Source organism: Cyanistes caeruleus, chromosome 3 (genome assembly GCF_971803275.1).
Source record: "Cyanistes caeruleus chromosome 3, bCyaCae1.hap1.1, whole genome shotgun sequence".
Lineage (NCBI taxonomy): Eukaryota > Metazoa > Chordata > Aves > Passeriformes > Paridae > Cyanistes > Cyanistes caeruleus.
In genome coordinates this window covers 20,284,138-20,304,267 of record NC_141703.1, presented here as the reverse complement: position 1 = coordinate 20,304,267, position 20,130 = coordinate 20,284,138, and the positions used below count along the sequence as shown (strand labels likewise).

Sequence of the window (20,130 nt, the reverse complement as noted above, 5' to 3'; positions counted from 1 at the left end):
AGAGTGTGGAAGTGTTTAATGAAAATGTTATTTCTAAATGCACCTGCCCCAACAGCCACATCCCTGTTATGTAAGTACACATAAAGATCAGACTGAATCTGTACTAAAAAAGAGTTTTAAGGTTTATTTTTTATTGAACCTGGTTTGAAATTTGTTCTGAAGTGTTTGTGGAGCCCGTGCTGGGCACAATTTTTTTTTTAAATAAAGCCTTTCATCTCCCTAGATAAAACCACACCAAAAATTCACATACACAGGTTTAAAGAAGACTATGTCAGTGAGTGTCTACACAGACAGGAAATATTTGTGCTTAAGTCAGAGTCTGCTGTCACTAATCCTTTACCAGACTGCAAAGGCTGGAAATGATGGTGCCCCAGAAATTCTAGAGCTGTAATTCTGGGTGAGGAATTTTATGCTGAGCAACACAAGTAAGACAACACATTTAAAAACCCAACATGTGAATAGTCCATTTATTTAAACAAAAGACTCTTCTACCATAGGGAAGTTACAAGCGAGATTAAAACAAAATGAATGAAAATTAATAATAACTAACAATTATCTTTGCAGAGATATACTCTTGCTGAAAAAAGGTTTATGCCTTCTCACATGTCTCCTAGAAGGCAAATGAAGACATAAACCATATCTCTCTGTCTCACACGCTCTCACACAGTCTCACAAGTTACAGGAAATGACATCAAGCCATTGAGCACAAACCTAATTCCAGAGTACACAATGATTCACACATTGACGTGGTTTTGTGAGTACTGACAATGTGAAAAGTTAGATCCAGGAAAAGTTAGATCCAGCTCTGCACATAAAAACTACCAGCCCTGGTAGATGGGAGAGCTTCTGGTTAATCTCTCATCACTGCTGGTGTTGCCTTCAGACAACATGCTTATGGCCTCATCAGTCTGCTGGCTGTCAGTTGTCGAGATCTTCTTGGAATCATGGATGTTGCTTTGGTAGTTCACTGGTGAGGGATAGGCATTTTCCCCCACAGTTGATGAGGACAAAGATTCCCAGGGTATTTCTCTTTTTCGCCATTTCAGGTCCACTCTGCATCCTGTCCAGCCATAGAAAGCTAATGTGAAGAGAAAGCCCTGCATGGGATTAAGAACCCCCTAGGAAAGAGAAGTGCGACAGGAGTTACACCAGCAAGGAAGGCTTCATCCTCAACTCCAGCAAAATGCTTTGCATGTATTAAAAACTTCCCTCTCACTGAATGATTGCTGACTTTAAAATATGCTATTTGCATGCAAATAAAAATTTAGCCTTCACAGACACAAATCAGAGATAAGTACCATGACATGTTTTCCAAAATGTGGAGGCCATAACAGTGAGCAGTAAGCACAAAATTATTTTCTAGCATGAAGTTTCACCAGTCAATCCCTTGGTGTGTTTTTAACTTTCCCCAGAAGCTCTAGACTTTTTTATTCACAAAATCACATATATTTTTCATTACAAGCCAAGTCAAATATGAGAGGAGACACCAGCATAGACAGTCAAGCTTTTAAAAATAGCAAGAATTGATCTGTCTGGAATTGCTTTGGATTCTTGAGCCAGTGAAAATGTCCATCAAAGTGGGATGGAAAAAATGGGGAGAGGCACTGAAAAAGAAAATCCCAAGTGATTGCCAAAAAATTTGTCTCTGTTCCCAGTGCCCTGAGAGGCTTAACAAACTAATGGCTTTTGATGCTTCTATTTTTCTCATAGGAAAAGAAGGAAATTATTTTGACAGACAATTTAAAACATAGGTCAGTCCTCAGACATGACCTCTTGCTCTTCAGGTGAGCAGGAGCAAGTCCCTGTCACGTGAATGTGTTCAATCCTTGTCAGAGGAGAAGGTTGTATCACATCAGTTGCGTTGCTTAATCCTTCAATACCAAACTGCTCAAACTCTTAATTATACAAATCATGATCAGGTCTTACACCTATTTAACCACTGCAGAATAAATGCTCTAGAAAAATGAATCTGCACTGTCACCTCTGAAAAATCCCCTGTCAAATATTCTAATTGGAGAAAAGAGGCTACAGTAAGAGACCAGCATCTCACAACTATTTTTGGCACCTTGTGTGGAAGATTTTTCACCTATTTGTTCCCAAATAATGATCAAAATTTCATGACAAAAGATGCAATCATTCTTTATAATAATTTTTTTAAAAAACACCCTAGCTGCAGAGAGAATTTCCATGAAATGCCCATTTAATTGAGAAACCTTCAGGAACTGTGAGCTATAACTTTGCAGCTTGCATTATGGCAGAGTTTAGCAAGGTTAGGCTAGAAATCATTGTAGTTATCTTAAAATGGATCTTAAAATGGGTACTGATCTCTCACAGAGAGAATGCATACTCCAGTAAATGGGAGAAAAAGCTGGCCTCTAGGACATTTTTGGCAAAGTTTACATGTGAAAAGCACTCCCATGGACTGCTCATTCTTTTACTTTCTGCTTTTCTTCCTTGATTTATAGTATAGTGTTTATATCCCTCAAAATCAAAACCCCAGCACTATACATGGTGTTGTTCACCAGTCTTACAACAGTGATTTCTAAGACTAAGCAATGTCACAGCTGACCCACCATTATAATCCAGGTGATCAGTGCAGCACTTCTGATGTTTTTCAGGGGCATTTCATTGATATCTGGCTGCATTTCAAGATAAAACAAAAGGGTCTCGTTGATGATATTGGATGACCAGCTATGGGAGGAGCAAAGAACAAAAGAGCAGTTACATAAGGATGTACATGTAAAATATGCTTTACCTTCAAATTATAGAAATTGAAATCACTTTAGGGACAGTACATTTTTTTTTAATAATAAAATCATTAACGGTAGAAAAAATCTCTAGGATCAAGTCCAAGATGTTTGGATTTCTTGTTAAATCTCAATCTGAAGGGACCAGTAGGTCTGTGAGATCATGATCAAGGTCCGCACACCTACCTACTCACCCAGGCCTAGACAATATATATCAATATAAGAAAAAAATCTGATGATTTTAACTTGCTGCAGAACAGTAAATTGCAAAATAAAATTGAGATGAGAAGGACCTGTGATCCATAATGGGAATATCATACATGCTGACTTTTTTCACTTGTGCCTTAGAAGAGTTGTGCTCACAGACAAGGAACCAAATATATGCACGTGCTGTTGTAAAGGGCTGCAGGATTTCCATCAGGAGTTGGAATTTCAGGGTTAGATTAAAGGCTTCCAAAATGTCCATTAAAAAACACCAAAAAGCAACACAAAAGTTGACTTTTAAGTCCTTGAAAATGCAAACAATTATTTTAAATAAAGGTAATATCTGTTTCCAAATAAGGATGAGCATAATCAAGCCTCATTCATTGAAAGAAACTGGGTATGTTCTACACTAAATAGAGATTATAGCAAATGGCTGTAAGATGTCATGTTCCTATGACATCTAAACAGTGAGAGAAGCATTTCTTGATAGCTGTCCTGCAGCTTCAGAAAAGAAACCATCAGCATTCATGTCATACTTTCTAAGGGGTTTTATGTATGTCCTTTGCACAATTATATTTTTATTATAATTTAAAGCCTCCTGAACTCCCCTCCCAAATCTGTAGGCATGTCTTCTATCTTGTGTTGCCCCAACCTGCTGCCTTTGACTGAAGCATTCCATATTTGACTTCTAGGATGGAGGGAAATCTTCCCTATGCTTCTGAGATGAGACTGCCTCAGTCTTTCCCCCCTGTAACCTTTGAGAAAGTTCTTACACTCCAGAGCTTATGTTTTATTAGAGCAAAATCCTAAACCAGAGCTGTGATTTTATTTTTTATTAGGAAAGTCCAGAAGGAGACATAATGGAAATAAACAAATGTCCCCACGATGGCCATGGGAAATTGGCCTTTTCTTTCATGCTTGTTCCCAGATAATCAAGCTGGCCACCATCCCTTAGGTTGCAACTCACTTCTGTGATGCCTCTGGGCTCTTTCTTTCCACAGCCCTGTGAGCTTGGCTGAATCTCTGCTCCTTATTATTTCAGCAATTTCCAGGAAGCCATGCTGCAGGATCCTTCGCTGCTGTCTCTCACTCCCTCCTCTGCTGGCTACCCCACCCTTCACACTGGAAACTTCACTTCCAAGCCAAGCGGACTGTTGTTCCCCCAAAAAAGACAATCATTTCCTTTCAGAGCACTCCAGCAGACAGCAGCTAAGAGAAGATAAAAGAGGCAGCCTTTCTCCCCACTCAGCCTTTTAAAGCAATGTAACATGCATTAATGCACCCGGGCATAAAAAAGTTAACTAATGTTAGAGACTGCTAAATTTGACCCACCCATTTCACTGCTCCAGAACCATTTCTTGTTGTCCCACTCTTCTCCTCCCTATCTCTTTTCTGTCCTATGCCAAAGTACTATTTTCATGTGGGAAGATAGAATGTTAAAAAATAATAAAATTTAAATAATAAGAAATTTCACACACAATCATTCTTTTCTGGCATTTCCTTATTTTCCAGACACTATCCATGCCTTTTTTAGGCACTTGAAAACTGCAAAGCACAGAGGTGGCTGCACTGTATGATCATAGTCAGAGCCATGAAGCCAGATTTAGAAGCATATTTACTGTAGGTCCACAGTGACGTGTTTTGTGCCAAGAAGCTCTGAGAAATGTTCATTACAGAAAGCCATTTATCAGCCCACAGAGCTGGGAGCCTGCTGTACCAGACAGCTTCAGTCGATGCCCAGCCTACTGGGAATTTTTTGCTATTGTTTCTTGTTGCTTTTGCTTTTCTGCTGGTTAAACGTTTTATCGTTTCCTCACAGCCTTGTGATGTTACAGGGGTGATTCAGCTCCTTTGTGAACCAGTTTAGAACTGCTTCTTCCTTAGATACCTTCCCTTCCAAGCATAAAGAAAAACAAATGAAACAAACTATCTTTACTCCTGTCCCTGACTCTCTCCCTCTGGGAAAAATGCACTTTGAAACAAAATAATGCACCTCTTACCAAATAACAAATACCAGCATAATTTTGAAGAAGCGCATCTGGATCTCTGTCCCCAGACGTCTTTCATTCTCTGTGTAAATGCCTTGTCTCCCTTTCAGTAAGGAGGCAACTGAAAAGTATACAATTGTGTTCATTAATATACGCACATCTTGTTAGTTTAGGCACAAAATCCACAAGATAGAGGTCTGAAAGAGGAAACAAAGGAATGGACGGATTTGTTTCCAGCAGCTGTTCAGAAGCTGGAAGGACCATTTTCAAGGAATCTCACATATAGCCTAGTACTAAAGGAAAACAATTACACACAGCTGGATTCCTAAAATGAAAGATATCCCACTTTTTTTTTTTTCTCTCAATCCCACGGAAAATATGAAATAGTATGATCAACATAATTCTATTTTATAACAAAAGGTAGCATGAACCTTCTATAGAATGTGTGATATAATTATACATTTATTACGTGATGTTTAAATAAAATCTTCTATCCTATTATGCACATTGTTTTTCATTGTGTCATTGATACAACACTAGCTACACCTCTAAAATTCAGCAAAATTAATTTATGCCATATGCTGTTTAGATGTCACAAGGAATATACAAATGCAAAACCAAATATGCAAAGAACAACTTTTTATGGGAACAATTTTTTAAAAGAACTGCTGCTTCTTTGAAAATCAGTATGACAGAGGGACAGAGGATGGATAGGATAAACACTAAACTAATAATCCTTGATTTTCTCCAGCTTTTTTATGCAATCCATGTGTAGAAAAATTCAGGTGCTGCAAACAGCTAGCAATGATCATATTACATGCAAAGAATGCATTGAATCTGTAGCTTTTTTTCAGTCTCACTTGCTTCCAAGCACTGGATAATAAATTGAACGTCAATAATAAATTAATGGAATGTCAAGATCCCATCTGAGTTGTGTACAATTCCCATTTGTTTCATAATCTCAGAATCAGAAGTGACAAAATTCTGATCACGTTTTATTATATTTTTTGCTCTAGGGCTGCCAAGAAGTTAAATCAACTCTCAGATCTCATAAACTAGAATAAATTACATTCCAAAGTTGAGGTTGGTACCAAAACTACAGTAAAGCATCCAGTGTACATTGCCTCAAAAGCTTTAAATCAAGTTACATGGAAACATCCTTTTTTTTTCCCCATCTGCAGTTAAGGTTAATAACAGAATAGCTTGTGTGTCACCAGAGTGTGTCTCTAGGGCAAATTCCCCATCAAAATGTTGTCTTCATTTCAACAGGCAGCTGCTTCCCACCTGATTTGCTGTATCTCTGTGATTTAACAAGGAGCTGTCACACATCACTGAGTACAAAGCCACTACTTTCTACAGTATTATGTTGCTAAATAGCACAGACTGATGCTGTCCATTAGGAACATACCTGCTGATACTGTCCTCCTAAACAGGATTGGGTTGGCCACAAGCACTAGCAGGAGTGGGACATAGGTTGTGATGTAATGTGGGATTGCATGTTCCAAGCCATTTTCACAGCTGAGAAGAAATCATTTAAAGATTATGCTTTTTTTTCCCCACAGCTCACTTTTCTGGCTATTCTATCTATGCCACCTTTAACTTTAAAGAAAAAAAAAAAAAAAAAAAAAGGAATGAAGCAATTGATGCAAAAATTTTAATTCATAGACCTTTAGCACCAGTTCACATAGGACGTAGAGGTGATTTTAAACACACACTATCAGTGGATTTTTCTCAAACTAAAAAGAATGCTAAAACCAGGACTGGGAGAAGGGTGTCTCATAGCAGAAGCTGTATCACAGCATAGCCAAGCTTGTATTGCCTGGCATATTTCTTCAGGGCCCCCTGAAGCCCAGGCAGATATTTCAAACATAATCGCTGACTCAGTGGGACATCCCTGGCAAAGATCAAAATGCTCAACTTTTGAATGTCTGCCTCTAAAGCTGACCAAAAGACATTCAAATGACCAGAGAGTGCCATGATTTCACATTCTGTTTCCAGAGCCTGCTTACCTGGAGAGAGAAGGGTAGTAAAGCAGAGCAATCCCCTCCACACAGAGCATCACTGCAAGGCCCCATGTCATCATGTGGTACAGAACAATTGTACTGCAAGCACCAAACACCACAGGCACAATTAAAGATCATTTATATTAATTTTATTAATCAAATAAAAATTGTATATCAATTTAATATGAAACATTACACTTCCCACATTGCAAGGTAAAAATAAGACCCTCACTGAAAAAGAGCTTTACAGACAGGCAATGGTGCAGAACAACATTGGCAGTGCATTAAACTAAGGAAAGCAGGTGGGTGGGGGCAGTCCTTCAGAAAAAGAATGAGCCAAAGCAGTTATTCCAGCTTGCACATGGAAGTCCTGTCCCCTCAAACCTGTAGGGTGGAGGGGACAAGACTTCTTCCCTAACCTTATTATTGAGAAGGAACCCCTGCATCTTTTATTTCTCCTGCAGAGAGCAAATTAGCAGATTAAAATTTAAGAATGGAGCTGAACACTCAAATAAACCATCCTTTCATGATTTGAAGAAAATAATGTTTAACTTTCAGAGCTGGATACTGCTCCTGTCTTAGTGATATTCAGATCTGTTTGTAGAAAGTCTTTCAGTGTTTACTCTGATCTCAGATTCAAGCCCAGTTTTTTGGTTAACAGGGATGGGGAAGGAGGCAGGTCCCAGCTGTTTGACTAGAACTATGGGACTTTACAAAATCAGGTTTATCCTCAACAGTCTAAAGTTAATTCAAAAAGCTTCATTTTGGTTACATCTGCAGAAGAACCACATCCTTAGTACCTGACTGCTCTGTATCGTCTGGGAACAGAGTCACATAATTCCACTTTTATCAGTAGCAACTGAAGGCTATTTTGCTCTTCTAACAACCAACTTAGAAGCATCTTTTATTTTCTGTCTGGCATTAAAGCATGGTACTTTCCAGAGGGTTTAGGTTTTTCTGTCACGAGCATTGCAGAAAAATATATGATAAAGGCACCTTTTTATTATGAGGGATTTTAAAAGTGTGATCAGAAGGGCAATAATGACCACACTCACTGAGAAATAGATAAAATGAAAAAAATCAGAGAAAAAGAAAAAAAGGGAATTAACTATATGAAATTAACTGTATGAACTTCATCACTTTCCCCCTCCAAATTTTTCATTTTCAGGATAACACGATATTTTTCCTGCAAGAATCAATTTCAGACACAGGGTAGGGACAAAAATAGTCATCACATTGCCATAAAGTTTATATACCACAATTTGCTCCATATTTTTCTGAAGGTTAAATGAATTCAGTTACATTTAAATTCAAGATGGACATAAATCAGTATCTGAGCATAGCCCTGGAAATTTAAGCACGTAGAACACCACTCTTCCCTATCATTACCCAGTAACTATATGAGCACCAGATGGTTGTACAAGACTCACTTATACTCTTAGGCAGCTGCAAACAGAGACACACAGTGTTGGAGGGGAAAAAACAAATTCAGAGCTTTAGCTCTGGTACCTCAGTCCAGCTGATCTTCTCACCACCAAGTAAGAATCAACAGCATAGCAAAACAACCACCAGAAGCCAGCGCTATATAACAGCTGGATCCACATCTAGAGGGGAAAGAAGTGCCAAATGTCACAGCTGCTTCTCCAGTACCACTGGGGCAGGGAAGGGACTCAAACCTTTGGCCTGGTGATTTGTTCTTTAAATGTGTGTATTTTCCAGATGAGATTATGAAGCGAGAAATCTTACTCAAAATCACAGGAACAGCATTGTTGTAGCCTATGGGCCAAGTTGTAGGTAAATTGAACTGTATTTGTTTTCACAGCTTATTTTCTGATTTAGAAAACCTGTTATTTACCTCTCTGTTCCTAACCTGAAAGTGGTAAGTGAAGCCCAAAGAAATTTATAGCGAGGACATTTTAATTTTAGGTAAAAATTTCAGTTGTTTCTCAGTAGCTGAGGCACAAAAATATAACTGAGGTCAGTCATAACCACAGTGTGCCTATGCATTTGTGGGTTCTGCACATGATGGGTGTTTTCTCCATGCACAAGGTGGTCATCAAAAGAAAACCTCATTAATGAGAAAATAATTTACCCTTTGGAGGAATACTCCTACTGAACTCCCTGAGTGATTTCTTCAATAAAAATACAAAGGAAACAGGTTCAAGTCAAGCTAAATTCCACAGCATTCTTGAGCTGACCCTATGCATTTTTCCCATGAGCTTGTATAAGAAAAGTGACCTTTCTTTGCCACTGTATATAAATTCCACATTTCTTCCCCACAGGAGCTGATTCTTTGTAATAGTCTGGGAGTGTTTTAATATTCATGTTGTCTTCCCTCCAAGCCATTTTTCAGTTCTTATCTGAATATCCTTCATCACAGCTCTATAGTAGCATCATTTTACATCTGGAAATCAGCATACTTGTTACTAAGCCAAACATTGGTGAATAGAGATCTAGCACTCCTTCCTCCAAAAGGCAAATCAAGCTGGGAAATATTTCCTTTCACCATGGGTGCAGACCCTGCTTCTAGTAATTTGTGGCATGAATTATTCAGTACTTAATTCAAACACCATGATATTTTCCTAGTACACAGGAGGCAGAAAACAAAATCCCAGTCTTCCTTCTAACACACTTTACCCACAGCACTCAACATGCAACTTCATAATCACATTTACATATTTGCTGCAGTTGAAAAATGCACAATTTACTACACATACACATACATATACAAAAATAAACTGCAGCATCTTTCCAGAAAATCCAACACAGAAAAAAATATCTCCAAAAATAATATAAATCAAATGCACTTAAACCCTGAAGCTTCATATGACATCTTACTTTTTAGCAAAATGACACACCTTGCTGCAGTGCCTGAAAGGGTACCCCTCTGCAAACTATTCAAGGGAGATGTCTAAAAGCTTCACTATTTGGAGTTTGTATAGGTCTGTGATTAACAGAAATAAAACAATAATACTAAAAGAAAAATAAAATAGAATCGGAAACATTTTGTTAACTCACTTGAGAATATGTGAGGGGAAATGAGTGGAAGAAGGGCTATTTTTCATTCCAATATAGTTGAATCTAAATTTAAAATTACTCAAATTACAGCATTTTCCTGGAGCACAAGTAAGGGAAAATAAAATTGTGGTAGACTGCTATGCTGCTTACCATCTAACCTGAAACTCAAATAAAAAACAGTCTGCATATAGTACCCTGTCATGTTTAAAAATACATTTTTATGTGTTATGGGCCAGAAAGTGAAACATGAAGAAGATCAGGTTATGAGTAGGACATTCTTGCTGCAAGATATTGAAATCATTGGTTCTTTCTCAAAGAAAAAAAACAACAGCATTTGCATCTAATAAGCAAAATTTGAAGGTGTGTGATAGAGTTGAGAATTGATAGATGTATACAACTTATATCTGTGCTCATGGCACAAAACTATCCTGTTTGAAACTGCTTTTATATAGGCATATAAAGCACAGTGAACTCAATTTGGCACATATTGCTTTATTTTAAAACTATTGGAGCTGAATAATTTTCTTTACATGCAACCTATACCCTTCTACGTTGCAAAATTTAAATTGCAAAGTTAATACTGCTAATGCTCATGCATTAATTCATTGGAGACCCCACATTTCTGTTGCATCTGGGTAAAGTGATGATCTGTCTTACTTGTCATTCTCAATGTTTGGGTAAAAATTGTGACCTTTATTCTTGTACAGTAAAGCTCAAATTATATTTCCCTGTATTTTGATTGTAAAATTTGGAACGGAGTTTCAATCCGTACTTCTGGAATGCATTTACATTTTCTTATTTTTACATTTTAATCCAGAAGATACTTAATTAAACTTGGCCAGATGCAGTCATTGAGATGCAGCCCAGCAATCTGAGCTGAAATCCCAAATGGCAGGGACAGACCTGCTGCCGGCAGATTTGTGGCTTTGAGTATATTTATCTTGTTGTCCCTCTGTGTCTAAAACACACACTCTCATGGCACAAAAGCTAATTTGAGCTACCCAAGTTGCTGTTTTAGGAGGTCCCTGCTGCCAGCACACAGGCTGTAGTTTCTGGCAGAGAAGAAGGACAGATCAATTCTCACTGCCGGTGCAGCGGAGCACTGTGGCATTCGTGGTGCTGTGCCAGCACAAACCCAGACTGTGGTTCACAGCCCTTTTGGGCTTGCTTGTATGCTTTTGGTTGCATGTTCCTGACACTGGTGTACTGCTGGCAGCCCTGTGAGGAGTGAACATCTCCGGGCTCAGTCGGACCCGCGCTGCCCCACATCCTTACACCCTGCAGCAGCACCTGCCTCCCCGGCCCAGAGGGCAGAGGGAGGCATGACTGCACTTGCAGGGGTGTGGCAGAGGCTGAAACCATCATATCCAGGCTCTGACTCACAGCCACATTTCCTTTTGGACACAGCAGTTTTCCTTTCAGATTCCCCCCCGGAGGGACTGTTCACTGGGAGCAGAAGAAAGGGGGGGTGATCTCTGTACCTACCGCGCTCCCCACACAGAAAGTGGAAGGCCACACGTCAGTCCCGTTGGCCACAGAAATGTTCGCTATGAAGGCCGGGAAGCCCAGCCATACGCTTGACCTGAAGATCATACCTAAAGAAAAAAATATGTATTAATTCTTTGAATGTGCTGGTGTGATTTGAGTCACATGCTTTTCCATGGCCACATATTTCACATCGCAGCCCAGATTTTGTGCAGGAAGGCGACGGCTGCAGAGGAGCGCAGCAGGGACAACTGTGCTATTTAAATGTCAGCGTAATCATTCAGGAAAAGTAGCCCCAAGAGCTGGGAACTGATGTGACTTAAAATGTTACATTGATTAGAATCTCACTTACTTAGAGATGCTGTCACATGTTTCCCTAACATAAACTGGGAAGCATTTAACACAGTGACATAAAACACTGGATTTTATTTACTGCCATATATTCATCCACTGATATTCGCTCCTCTATAAAATCTGCCATTGAAGAAGAAAAGTTATTTTTCACTTTTCTCTGCCTTCATTTTACAAGCAGCCCCTTTCCTCTGTCACAGGACTGAGCAAAGCAGAACTTCTGAATTACGTAACAACAATGCCCTTTTTAAAAATGAGCTTAGAGGTTGTTAGTGAGGTCTTCTGAGTTTGCTTGAAATAAAGCATCAACAGGAAACAGAACAAAATTACCAGGTTTCCCACCAAGAACAAACTGTTTTCTACCCACCAAAGTAAGTCTAATAAAAAATAAAAAACAATGGATAACTAGTTTGAGTTTGCTAGTGAAAGAGGAAGGCAGAAATAAAAAAACTTAATCTATTGTTGGCTTCATCTGATTGAAAGGACCTTTTCCAGGTGCATGCACATATGTATTTTCCGTATCTCTTTACTTCCTTTATAATCTTTGGTTTAGTATTGGTATTTATTAGGTGGGAGAGAACCTGGCTGGGTGTGAAAGGAGAAAAGACCTGAAACATAAAGACACACAGATACACAGACACAAAAACAGCCCCCAGCAGTGAGACAAAACAGCACTACTATTACCTAATGTGAGGGGGGGAAAATGCTACTGTAGAAACAAATTTGTCCTGTATTTTCATGATAATTTATACCAAATTTGACAGTAAATGACCAATGAGAAAAATTACCAAATGACTGACAGGACAGCTCAAGACACACTAGTTTCATTTTGACTCATTTATTCTGTTTTAGTCTCCACTGGTTTATTCCTCTAGACTATCAGCCAGGGTCTAGGCAGGGTCTACCTTAATAAGGTAGCTTTACTCACATTTCAAAAGCCTGTGTCCATCTCTCTGCAGCTGCAAGTCAAACTCATTTTCTGTCAATGTGTTGTGCCCAGAGAAACAGCTGGCACATGAGCAAGAGACACACTTGGTCCAAAAGGATTTGGAGGCATAGAGGAGTGTGGTTTTAAAATACAGTCCTATGGATTAGCTAAATGTTTGATGTAATGTGCTGCCTCAACTCCACTTTTATGCCTTACTCTGAGAACTAGTTGCCATTCTAGATTTCAATTTGTTTTAAAGCAGGGATTTTGGTGTAGATTTGTCACGGTCTTCCATGGTATAACTATTAAACAAGAACTTTACGCCCCATAATTTCCTGATCTCACTTAGTGAGAAATCTTCCTGTGAACACAAACATCATGCTTCTCTCAGAAGTCTCTGCTGTCCACTCACCAGCTCCTTTTGTCTGTGGTACCGCAGAGAAAAAAAGAACCTGTTACAGCAATGGCAAGAACATCAAGAACATCAAGGACATCAAGGTGGCACTTACCTAAGCTTCCAAGGATGTCACAAATAGAGATAAGGAGAAGGATGGTGGAGGAGGAGGAGGCTTTGGGCATCTTGCGTGGACTCTGTCCCTTCTTTGGCAGGAGCTGCAGGATGGTCAGTAGCAGGCTGATGGAGGCACTGCCAATGCAGACTCCGCAGAAGACTTCAGGCTGGAAGTTCATCACCAGCTGTGTAGCTGCATCCCGGTTTGGGCAGCAGTAGGTTTCTAACCTTGGAGAAGCCATGAAATGTCCGACTGCTGGAGGTGCCTCACGAGCAGAAGAAAATGCTGTTGCTTCACCAAGGCAGCATACACTTTTTCTTCACCCTCCCCATTAGTCCTCGGTGGTGAGAATCACGCGATTGATGGATCATGTGCTGCTGCTGCTGCTGCTGCTGCTGGAAGTAAATCCCCTAGAGCTGCCTTTCTTAGCCTCTCCTAGCAAGGAGATCAGATCTGAACAAGAAAACACAGTGTAATCTGAAACATGCCCCATGCTTGCTCAGAGCCATTGGCAACAGTTCACTCACATATTTCTGCTTGCACGGTATGTGATACAGGAAGACTTAAACTCATCAGAGCATTGAAGATGGTTTAAAATAAATAAAGATGCAGATACCATAGCAGAAGCATTGCAATTTAATTGTGTTTCTCTTTAGCCCCATCCCACACAGCATCCTTTAATTACTGCAAATTAATTGAAAAGATGAGTCCAGACACAAGCAGTCCCAGTCCTAACAGGGAGGAGCAGGGATATAAATCCACTCCCTAACCTAAATCTCAGTTTTAGTGATCTAACCCACCCATCTCTTTAAATAAAATCAGAAACACGATACCCTGTCACTGTAGAAAGAGATTACATTTGGGGGAAAAAAAATATTAACCTCATCCTATTTAAAATGCAAGTACAAAAAATCCTCTTTTTAGTCAGTACTGTCTGCATTGGATCAGCTTGACAGGGAAAATTCCAGGAGTCAGGATTTCTCAATAGCATATTTCTCTATCTCTCTCTCTTTTTTGAATTTGGTAAGGATTTAATATGAAAACAAGAACTAGACCAGTAATACTTCTTTTTGCTTCATAAGCTAGACAACATCTTTTAAGACAGGGGTCCTGCTACATATAGCATCAAATAAACACTATCATAAACACAAAAAGTAACTCTTCCCTTTAAACTATAGTCTCAAGCTCCCTGTACCAGCTCTCATCCTTCAAGAAAATTTGTTTATAGGGACATATTCAGCAAATACAGGAGGGAACATTGCCAAAAGACTCAAAGTCACCAGAATGTTAAATAACACAGCCATGGATTTTATAATTAGTCCCTATAAGAACAAATTACCTAGCCTTTTTTTTTCCCCCAACAGTCTAGCTTATTTTTTTAGCAGAAATTATGAGGGGCAACTGAATGAGATGGAATGTTTTGTGTGCAGTGTTTATGAACCCAGTGTGTTTGCCTTCAGTAGGGAAAACAGCTGAAGCCCTGGGTGAAACGGTGCCTGCTGCCCTCATTAGCCAAGATACCTCATACACTTGATCCCAGCAAAAAAACAAACTCCACCAAGCTTGTCAGCCTGCTGGTGGGGGCTGTGCAGCCTTCCAGTGCTGGACAGTGGTGCCAGGGCTGTGGTGGCAGGGCTGAGGGGGCAGCTGGAGCCCAAGCTGGCTGGCCTGATGTGTGTCCACCCACCCTGCTGCCACGGGACTCCCCAGGCTCTGCTTGGGCTATGGCACTTGAAGAACAGGATGTCAGCCTGCAAAGCCAGACTCCTACACTCCTAAAATGGATGGCCATACATCAACAAAGGGTTTGAACTCTTGCTACAGTCAACTGAGGTCTTATGCAGCCAAGCTTACAGTCTAGACTGTGTCTAGAGAGCTATTCAGATCTTCAGAAAATAAATGCACAGAGTGAGCTGAGGAGGCTCCTGTGACCATAATATGAATTTAGGCATACGCGTCATCAAAGACTCTGAAACACAAGCGGCTGAGCTGAATGTTTTGCCAAGTGTTTTTGATGCTTTCCAGCATAGATTTCCCTGCTCCTTGGATGAGGACAGGTGAGTGACCTGAATGTTGCAATCCTACAGTTTGTTGCCACCATGTATATAAAAACATACTGGGGACAGCAAGGCTGCAAAATCAGATTGCTCTGCTCCAGAAATAGAAACTCATGCTGAGATTGTCAATACAAGCCTCTATCATCAGTACAAGTCTGGGACTCCTCAGACCTTATTCCACCTCTGCTAGAGCAAGGGTGCATGGAGTTGCCACATTTCTGTCAAGATACTGCGTTGAAACTTACCTGGCTACTAAAGAACTAAGGAATTACAATTCACAGAGACGGATTATTAGTTAAAATTAAGACATTGTATGCCACATATACAACTCAAAGACATATAAATGAAAAAAGTTTGCTCTGATTTGAAGAAAAATTTATATTGCTTGGCTTATACTTAGAAGAGCAAAACTTTAAAATATTAGACAGAAACTGTTTAATAGAAGCCTTTCATTCTCACTGTCAGTTTTTAAAATTGTTCACTATTTCTGTTGCCATTTTCTTTCTTTCAAAAATTTGAAAAGCATGTCAAGTCATTATCCTGACTGTTTGTTCTGGCTGACAGATAAGAATGGTTTGTGTATTTTGCTTTTTCTGCTTATTGTTTGTTTTCATTGATCTTGACTGTGATCTTCTAGTTTGCCCATGTGGATTTACCATTTTATTATTATAACTTCTCTCTCCCTTTTTTTTTCAGCCACTTTGAAACTACTTTCATTCCTCAATTGTACTCCTATACTCTGGAGATTATTTTTTTTATATGTTCATTCTTTTCTCACCACAGTTTTGCCAGCTGTGCCCCCTTCTTTTATTGCTTTACTTCTCTGAGTGGACCACTGGTTTTTAATCTCTTCTTCTGAATTCCTTCCCTCCTGTAAAATTTCTCCAGATATGATTCCATAGTTACTTCAGAGGGAGTATGTGGTTTTTATTGGAAGCAAAGCACATGACCTGTAGCATACCTAATGCATAAAAGAAAATTAAGTGACCCATGAATGAACTGATATTTACTATGACAGAAGTAGAGGTATCTAAAATGTGCCAACATTAGAGGCTGAGTAGGAGATGCATCTAAACTAATGAGGCACGCAACACCTCAGCTGGTAAGAGCCAGCTAGTCTCTGGTTCTCATTGCTGGGCTCAAAGTATCCAGAGTTAGAACAGTCAAAGAAATTCAAAGCTGGTTTGGCAGTCTTACACTCAAGATTAATTTGGCTTCTTGTGATTATGAAAATAAGAGGATAAAAGCTGGGGACAAAGGCAAAAATAGTGAAAGAAATACAAGAATCATTATTTTGCCTTGTTAAGGACCTTTATTTAGTATTCTATAAAATTTACATTGTTCTAGAGCTCATAATTCCCTTCTGTCTGACTTTATTGACACAATTCTTACTTCTGCCAGTGTATAAAAAAGACAGACATTTCTGCACCAAGACAAGATCTCAGCTAAGCAAATGGTGTAGCTTGGAGACAACCATTAGCATACATAGAAGAAATGCTGAAAAAAACCCTCCTGGCATTGCAAACGGCAATCAATCACACTCACAGCATAAGTACAACATTGCACAACACTGAAAATTCCAGTCACGAATTTGGACATTGGCAAGAGTGTGCTCAAGGATGAGAACAATACTGTGTCCCTTTGGAAACAGCTATGTGCTCCATACTTTTAGAAATACCTACTCACTCTCTTCTTGGACCCAGAACACAGTGTTTCATCCCAGTTTGTGATCATCTTTAAGATGAAACACTAGCTTGCCTGCTTCTAAGGGAAAGCAATAGGTTTACAAAAATATGACAGGCATGCACTTCTGTTGTTAAGGAGTGTGGGTATGGCTCATGTTTGAGTGTGCAGCTGCACATACTTTAATCACTGTTTTAATTAAGTCTGGTACTACAGCACTGGTTTACAAAGGACAAGGAAATTTGTGGATATAGGGACAAAGGATACTTTGGTTTTGTTTATGTGTACAGTTCAACTCATCACTGCCTGACAGATCCCAGTGAAGATCTTAGCTACCTCACAAAGGTAAAAGCTATACTTTGTCAAAGTTCAGGGTCTCATAGTCTTTTACACATTACCTGACGTAACATTTCCCAAACTGAAGAAAGCTAGGTCTGTCTTGAAGCTCAATGCATGCAGTTATTATCCCTCCAACAGATCCTGCAGTATGTTCCTTAAGGCCTTGGCAAACAAATCTTCTATATGATTTAACGCCCTTCTTTATTTTATCTATCCAGACCTTTTGCAATTAGATTTAATTTGGAAGAAACTGTGAGACATGTCCTTCCCATAGTTAGCAGTACTAGTTTTTTAAAAGCTAATTTTAAACCTTTAACTTAATGCATTACTGAAATGAATGGAGAAATTCACACTCCATTCTTCATATTTCTAGTTTTCTGTAAAATTAGGTATCTTAGAACAATAGTGATATTCAAGGTGTAACATCTATCATGATTATAACAGCTACTGACTCAATTAAAAACTACTGGAAGAAAAACAGAGGTATCACTTCCCTTCCCTCAGTGTTTTAAATATAATTATAGAATTTTAAAATAATAATTTACTTTTAAGGATGGTGAATATTAATTTCAGGCTCAGGATAAATGCATCTCATTTGTATAAAAGCAATAATCTTTGAGTTCTTTTTGTTTTCTCAAAGAATAAAAACATAAATACATGACATTAGTGTACATTTGAACAGCTCAATAACTGAGTATATTTGACTGATGCAATCAAACTACTTGTTTTGTATTTTATTGACTTTACTATATACTTTCTCCAGGGAAATGTTATCTTACCTGGCTTTTGTGAAGAAACATACACAAATTAGTTTTTGAAACTGTGCCTTTAATGCATTTAAAGTAGTAAACAAGATTCATACAGATGAAGTACAAAATAACTGAGTAGAAAAATGTATCCATAAAACTGAAGAAAATTATTTTGGCTTAGAGATTAGAAGTAAAAAATCCCCGATTCTCTACGCCAATGCTGAGAATATTACAGTCTTTGAACTTGCATTAAGACGGATTTTTGTGGCCAGTCTCATTTCTGGACGAATTCCACCCTTAGTCATTGTCATCGTTATTTTATTTCACAGAAAAAAAAGATATCTCAGTTTCAGTACATGTATAATAAAGAGACCTTGTCCCACACCTACACACACTACAAGGCACAGTTTGAATGATGAAAAGGACTGTGAAAAGAAAGAACGTTATCTCTCATACACTCTCTACTATCTAAATTTGATAATAATGTTTGTAGGCATGTACCCCAATCTACAAAAGTTGAGTGTCTATCCTGTCCTCAGTGTTTTCCAAAGGAATCCTAGGGCACACTACTTTTGCATTCTAAAGGTTATGTTAGTTAGCTCCCTAGGGAGAACTTAGGTAGGACTCTCTTATAGTCTTGTTACAATTGCTAGATGGTGGGATCTTGTTAGATTACATCTCCCACCACCCAGTAGTTATATTTTCAAAGCCCTTTAGCACAAAAAACTTATAAAACCTGTGTCCTCAGACCAGTCTACGGTCCTCAGACCAATCTGTTTAACCTAATCAAAATATACTTCAGCATTAACTTCACTGCTCTTACAGTGCAAAAACTCTCCAGGGCTCTATTAAATTGATAAAAATGTCAGCGTGCCATAGCCAATTAGATGGTCTTGTTGGACACTGTAAGCAAGTGTAACTGCAGGGAATTCAGACAAAATGTACAGTCCAGGTCCAGACCACAGACAGCAGCCAATGTTCCTCTTGGAAATCCTATGAGCATCAACTGGGTTTTTTAACTCAGCAGTGGTTGCATGGCCAGCAGTCAGCTGAATCACCTTGGGAATGGGTGAAGGAAAGTTGCAACCTTCTATTCCACAAATTGTTGTCTTGAAATCTCTGAAATGTGCTGATAGCTAAAAAAACCAGCTCAGCTTGCTCAGAGAATCCAGGGGAAATGCAGTAATAGCAGCAGAAACATTGTAGTGCAGAAAGTATTTGTGATGTACTCTTTCTACTTTTCTGTTCTTCAGGATTAAAGACCACAACTTCATTGTCAGAGGTGGACTTCACAGTTCAGGGTGGAAAAAGTAATGAGCATCAAATGTAGTTTACTGGATGTACCTTTCAGTTGAGTAATATGGCTACACAATACTTTTACATTACAGGTTGGCTACATCAGCTACTCCTGTTAGTCAACTTCCTGCAAGCACAACTCCAAGAAATTGGTTGCTAAAACTGCTTCAGAAAATCAGTGTTCTGAGAGTAATCCTCTGTGTACCTTTAATACTCCACAAATTCAGACCTTCAAAAGAAATTAAATTTTGGGTTTCTTACAGGATCTATGTTAACACAGAAGATGAGCAATAGACCCCCCATCCCGAAGCTGTTTCCTCAGGACTTTATTAACAATGCTCCACTGGCATGAGTCTGCCTTACACAAAATTCAAGCTAAGGAAACACTGCCTTCCACAGCCTCATCCTTTCTAAGCAAAACATCAGGGAAAGCTAATCTGAATGTTGCACTTTTTCTCATGTGTGTGACTCAGAAAGATTCCCTCAAATATCCTATCAACTGCTTGTCAATAACAGAACTGTTCTGTTAGCAGAACTGAGAGGAGACCATACTTATACCTCTAGCAAAAAGGGGCATAGCAGTCTGTGGGGAGGTGGCATGCACAGGAAGAACTTCTGCCCCCTGGACTCCTGGGCATGCCCAAACCAGCCTTACATCATCCTTAATATCACCACATTCATGCAATATTCTACATCTGCCACTGTTGGACCACAGCCTCTTGAGCACACCTGATACTTTAGGGCAAGCTCCTATGGCACTGCAACAAAAA

The 20,130-nt window shown here is 39.1% G+C and overlaps 1 protein-coding gene across 1 annotated transcript; it reads right to left on the bottom strand.

The window, feature by feature from the left end:
* Nucleotides 1–438: 438 nt before the first annotated feature.
* On the bottom strand, nt 439–19,906 carry GPR143 (G protein-coupled receptor 143). Its single transcript, XM_023918350.2, has 8 exons — nt 13,234–19,906; nt 11,446–11,555; nt 8,452–8,546; nt 6,949–7,041; nt 6,348–6,457; nt 4,952–5,060; nt 2,574–2,691; nt 439–1,118 (listed from the first exon to the last, which is right to left on the bottom strand). Exons 1-8 carry the CDS (start codon nt 13,475–13,477, stop codon nt 819–821), a joined length of 1,179 nt encoding a protein of 392 aa, XP_023774118.2. The 5' UTR covers nt 13,478–19,906; the 3' UTR covers nt 439–818.
* Between the last annotated feature and the right edge of the window lie 224 nt (nt 19,907–20,130).

Excerpts from the sequence above, each read along its gene's own strand:
- GPR143 (XM_023918350.2), bottom strand. The coding sequence starts at position 13,477 with ATGGCTTCTCCAAGGTTAGAAACCTACTGCTGCCCAAACCGGGATGCA. Across the intron at positions 8,547-11,445 it reads CTTTCTGTGTGGGGAGCGCG|ATGTGGATCCAGCTGTTATA; the intron begins GTAGGTACAGAG and ends TTTCCCCTCTAG. Across the intron at positions 6,458-6,948 it reads TACTACCCTTCTCTCTCCAG|CTGTGAAAATGGCTTGGAAC; the intron begins GTAAGCAGGCTC and ends ATTTCTTCTCAG.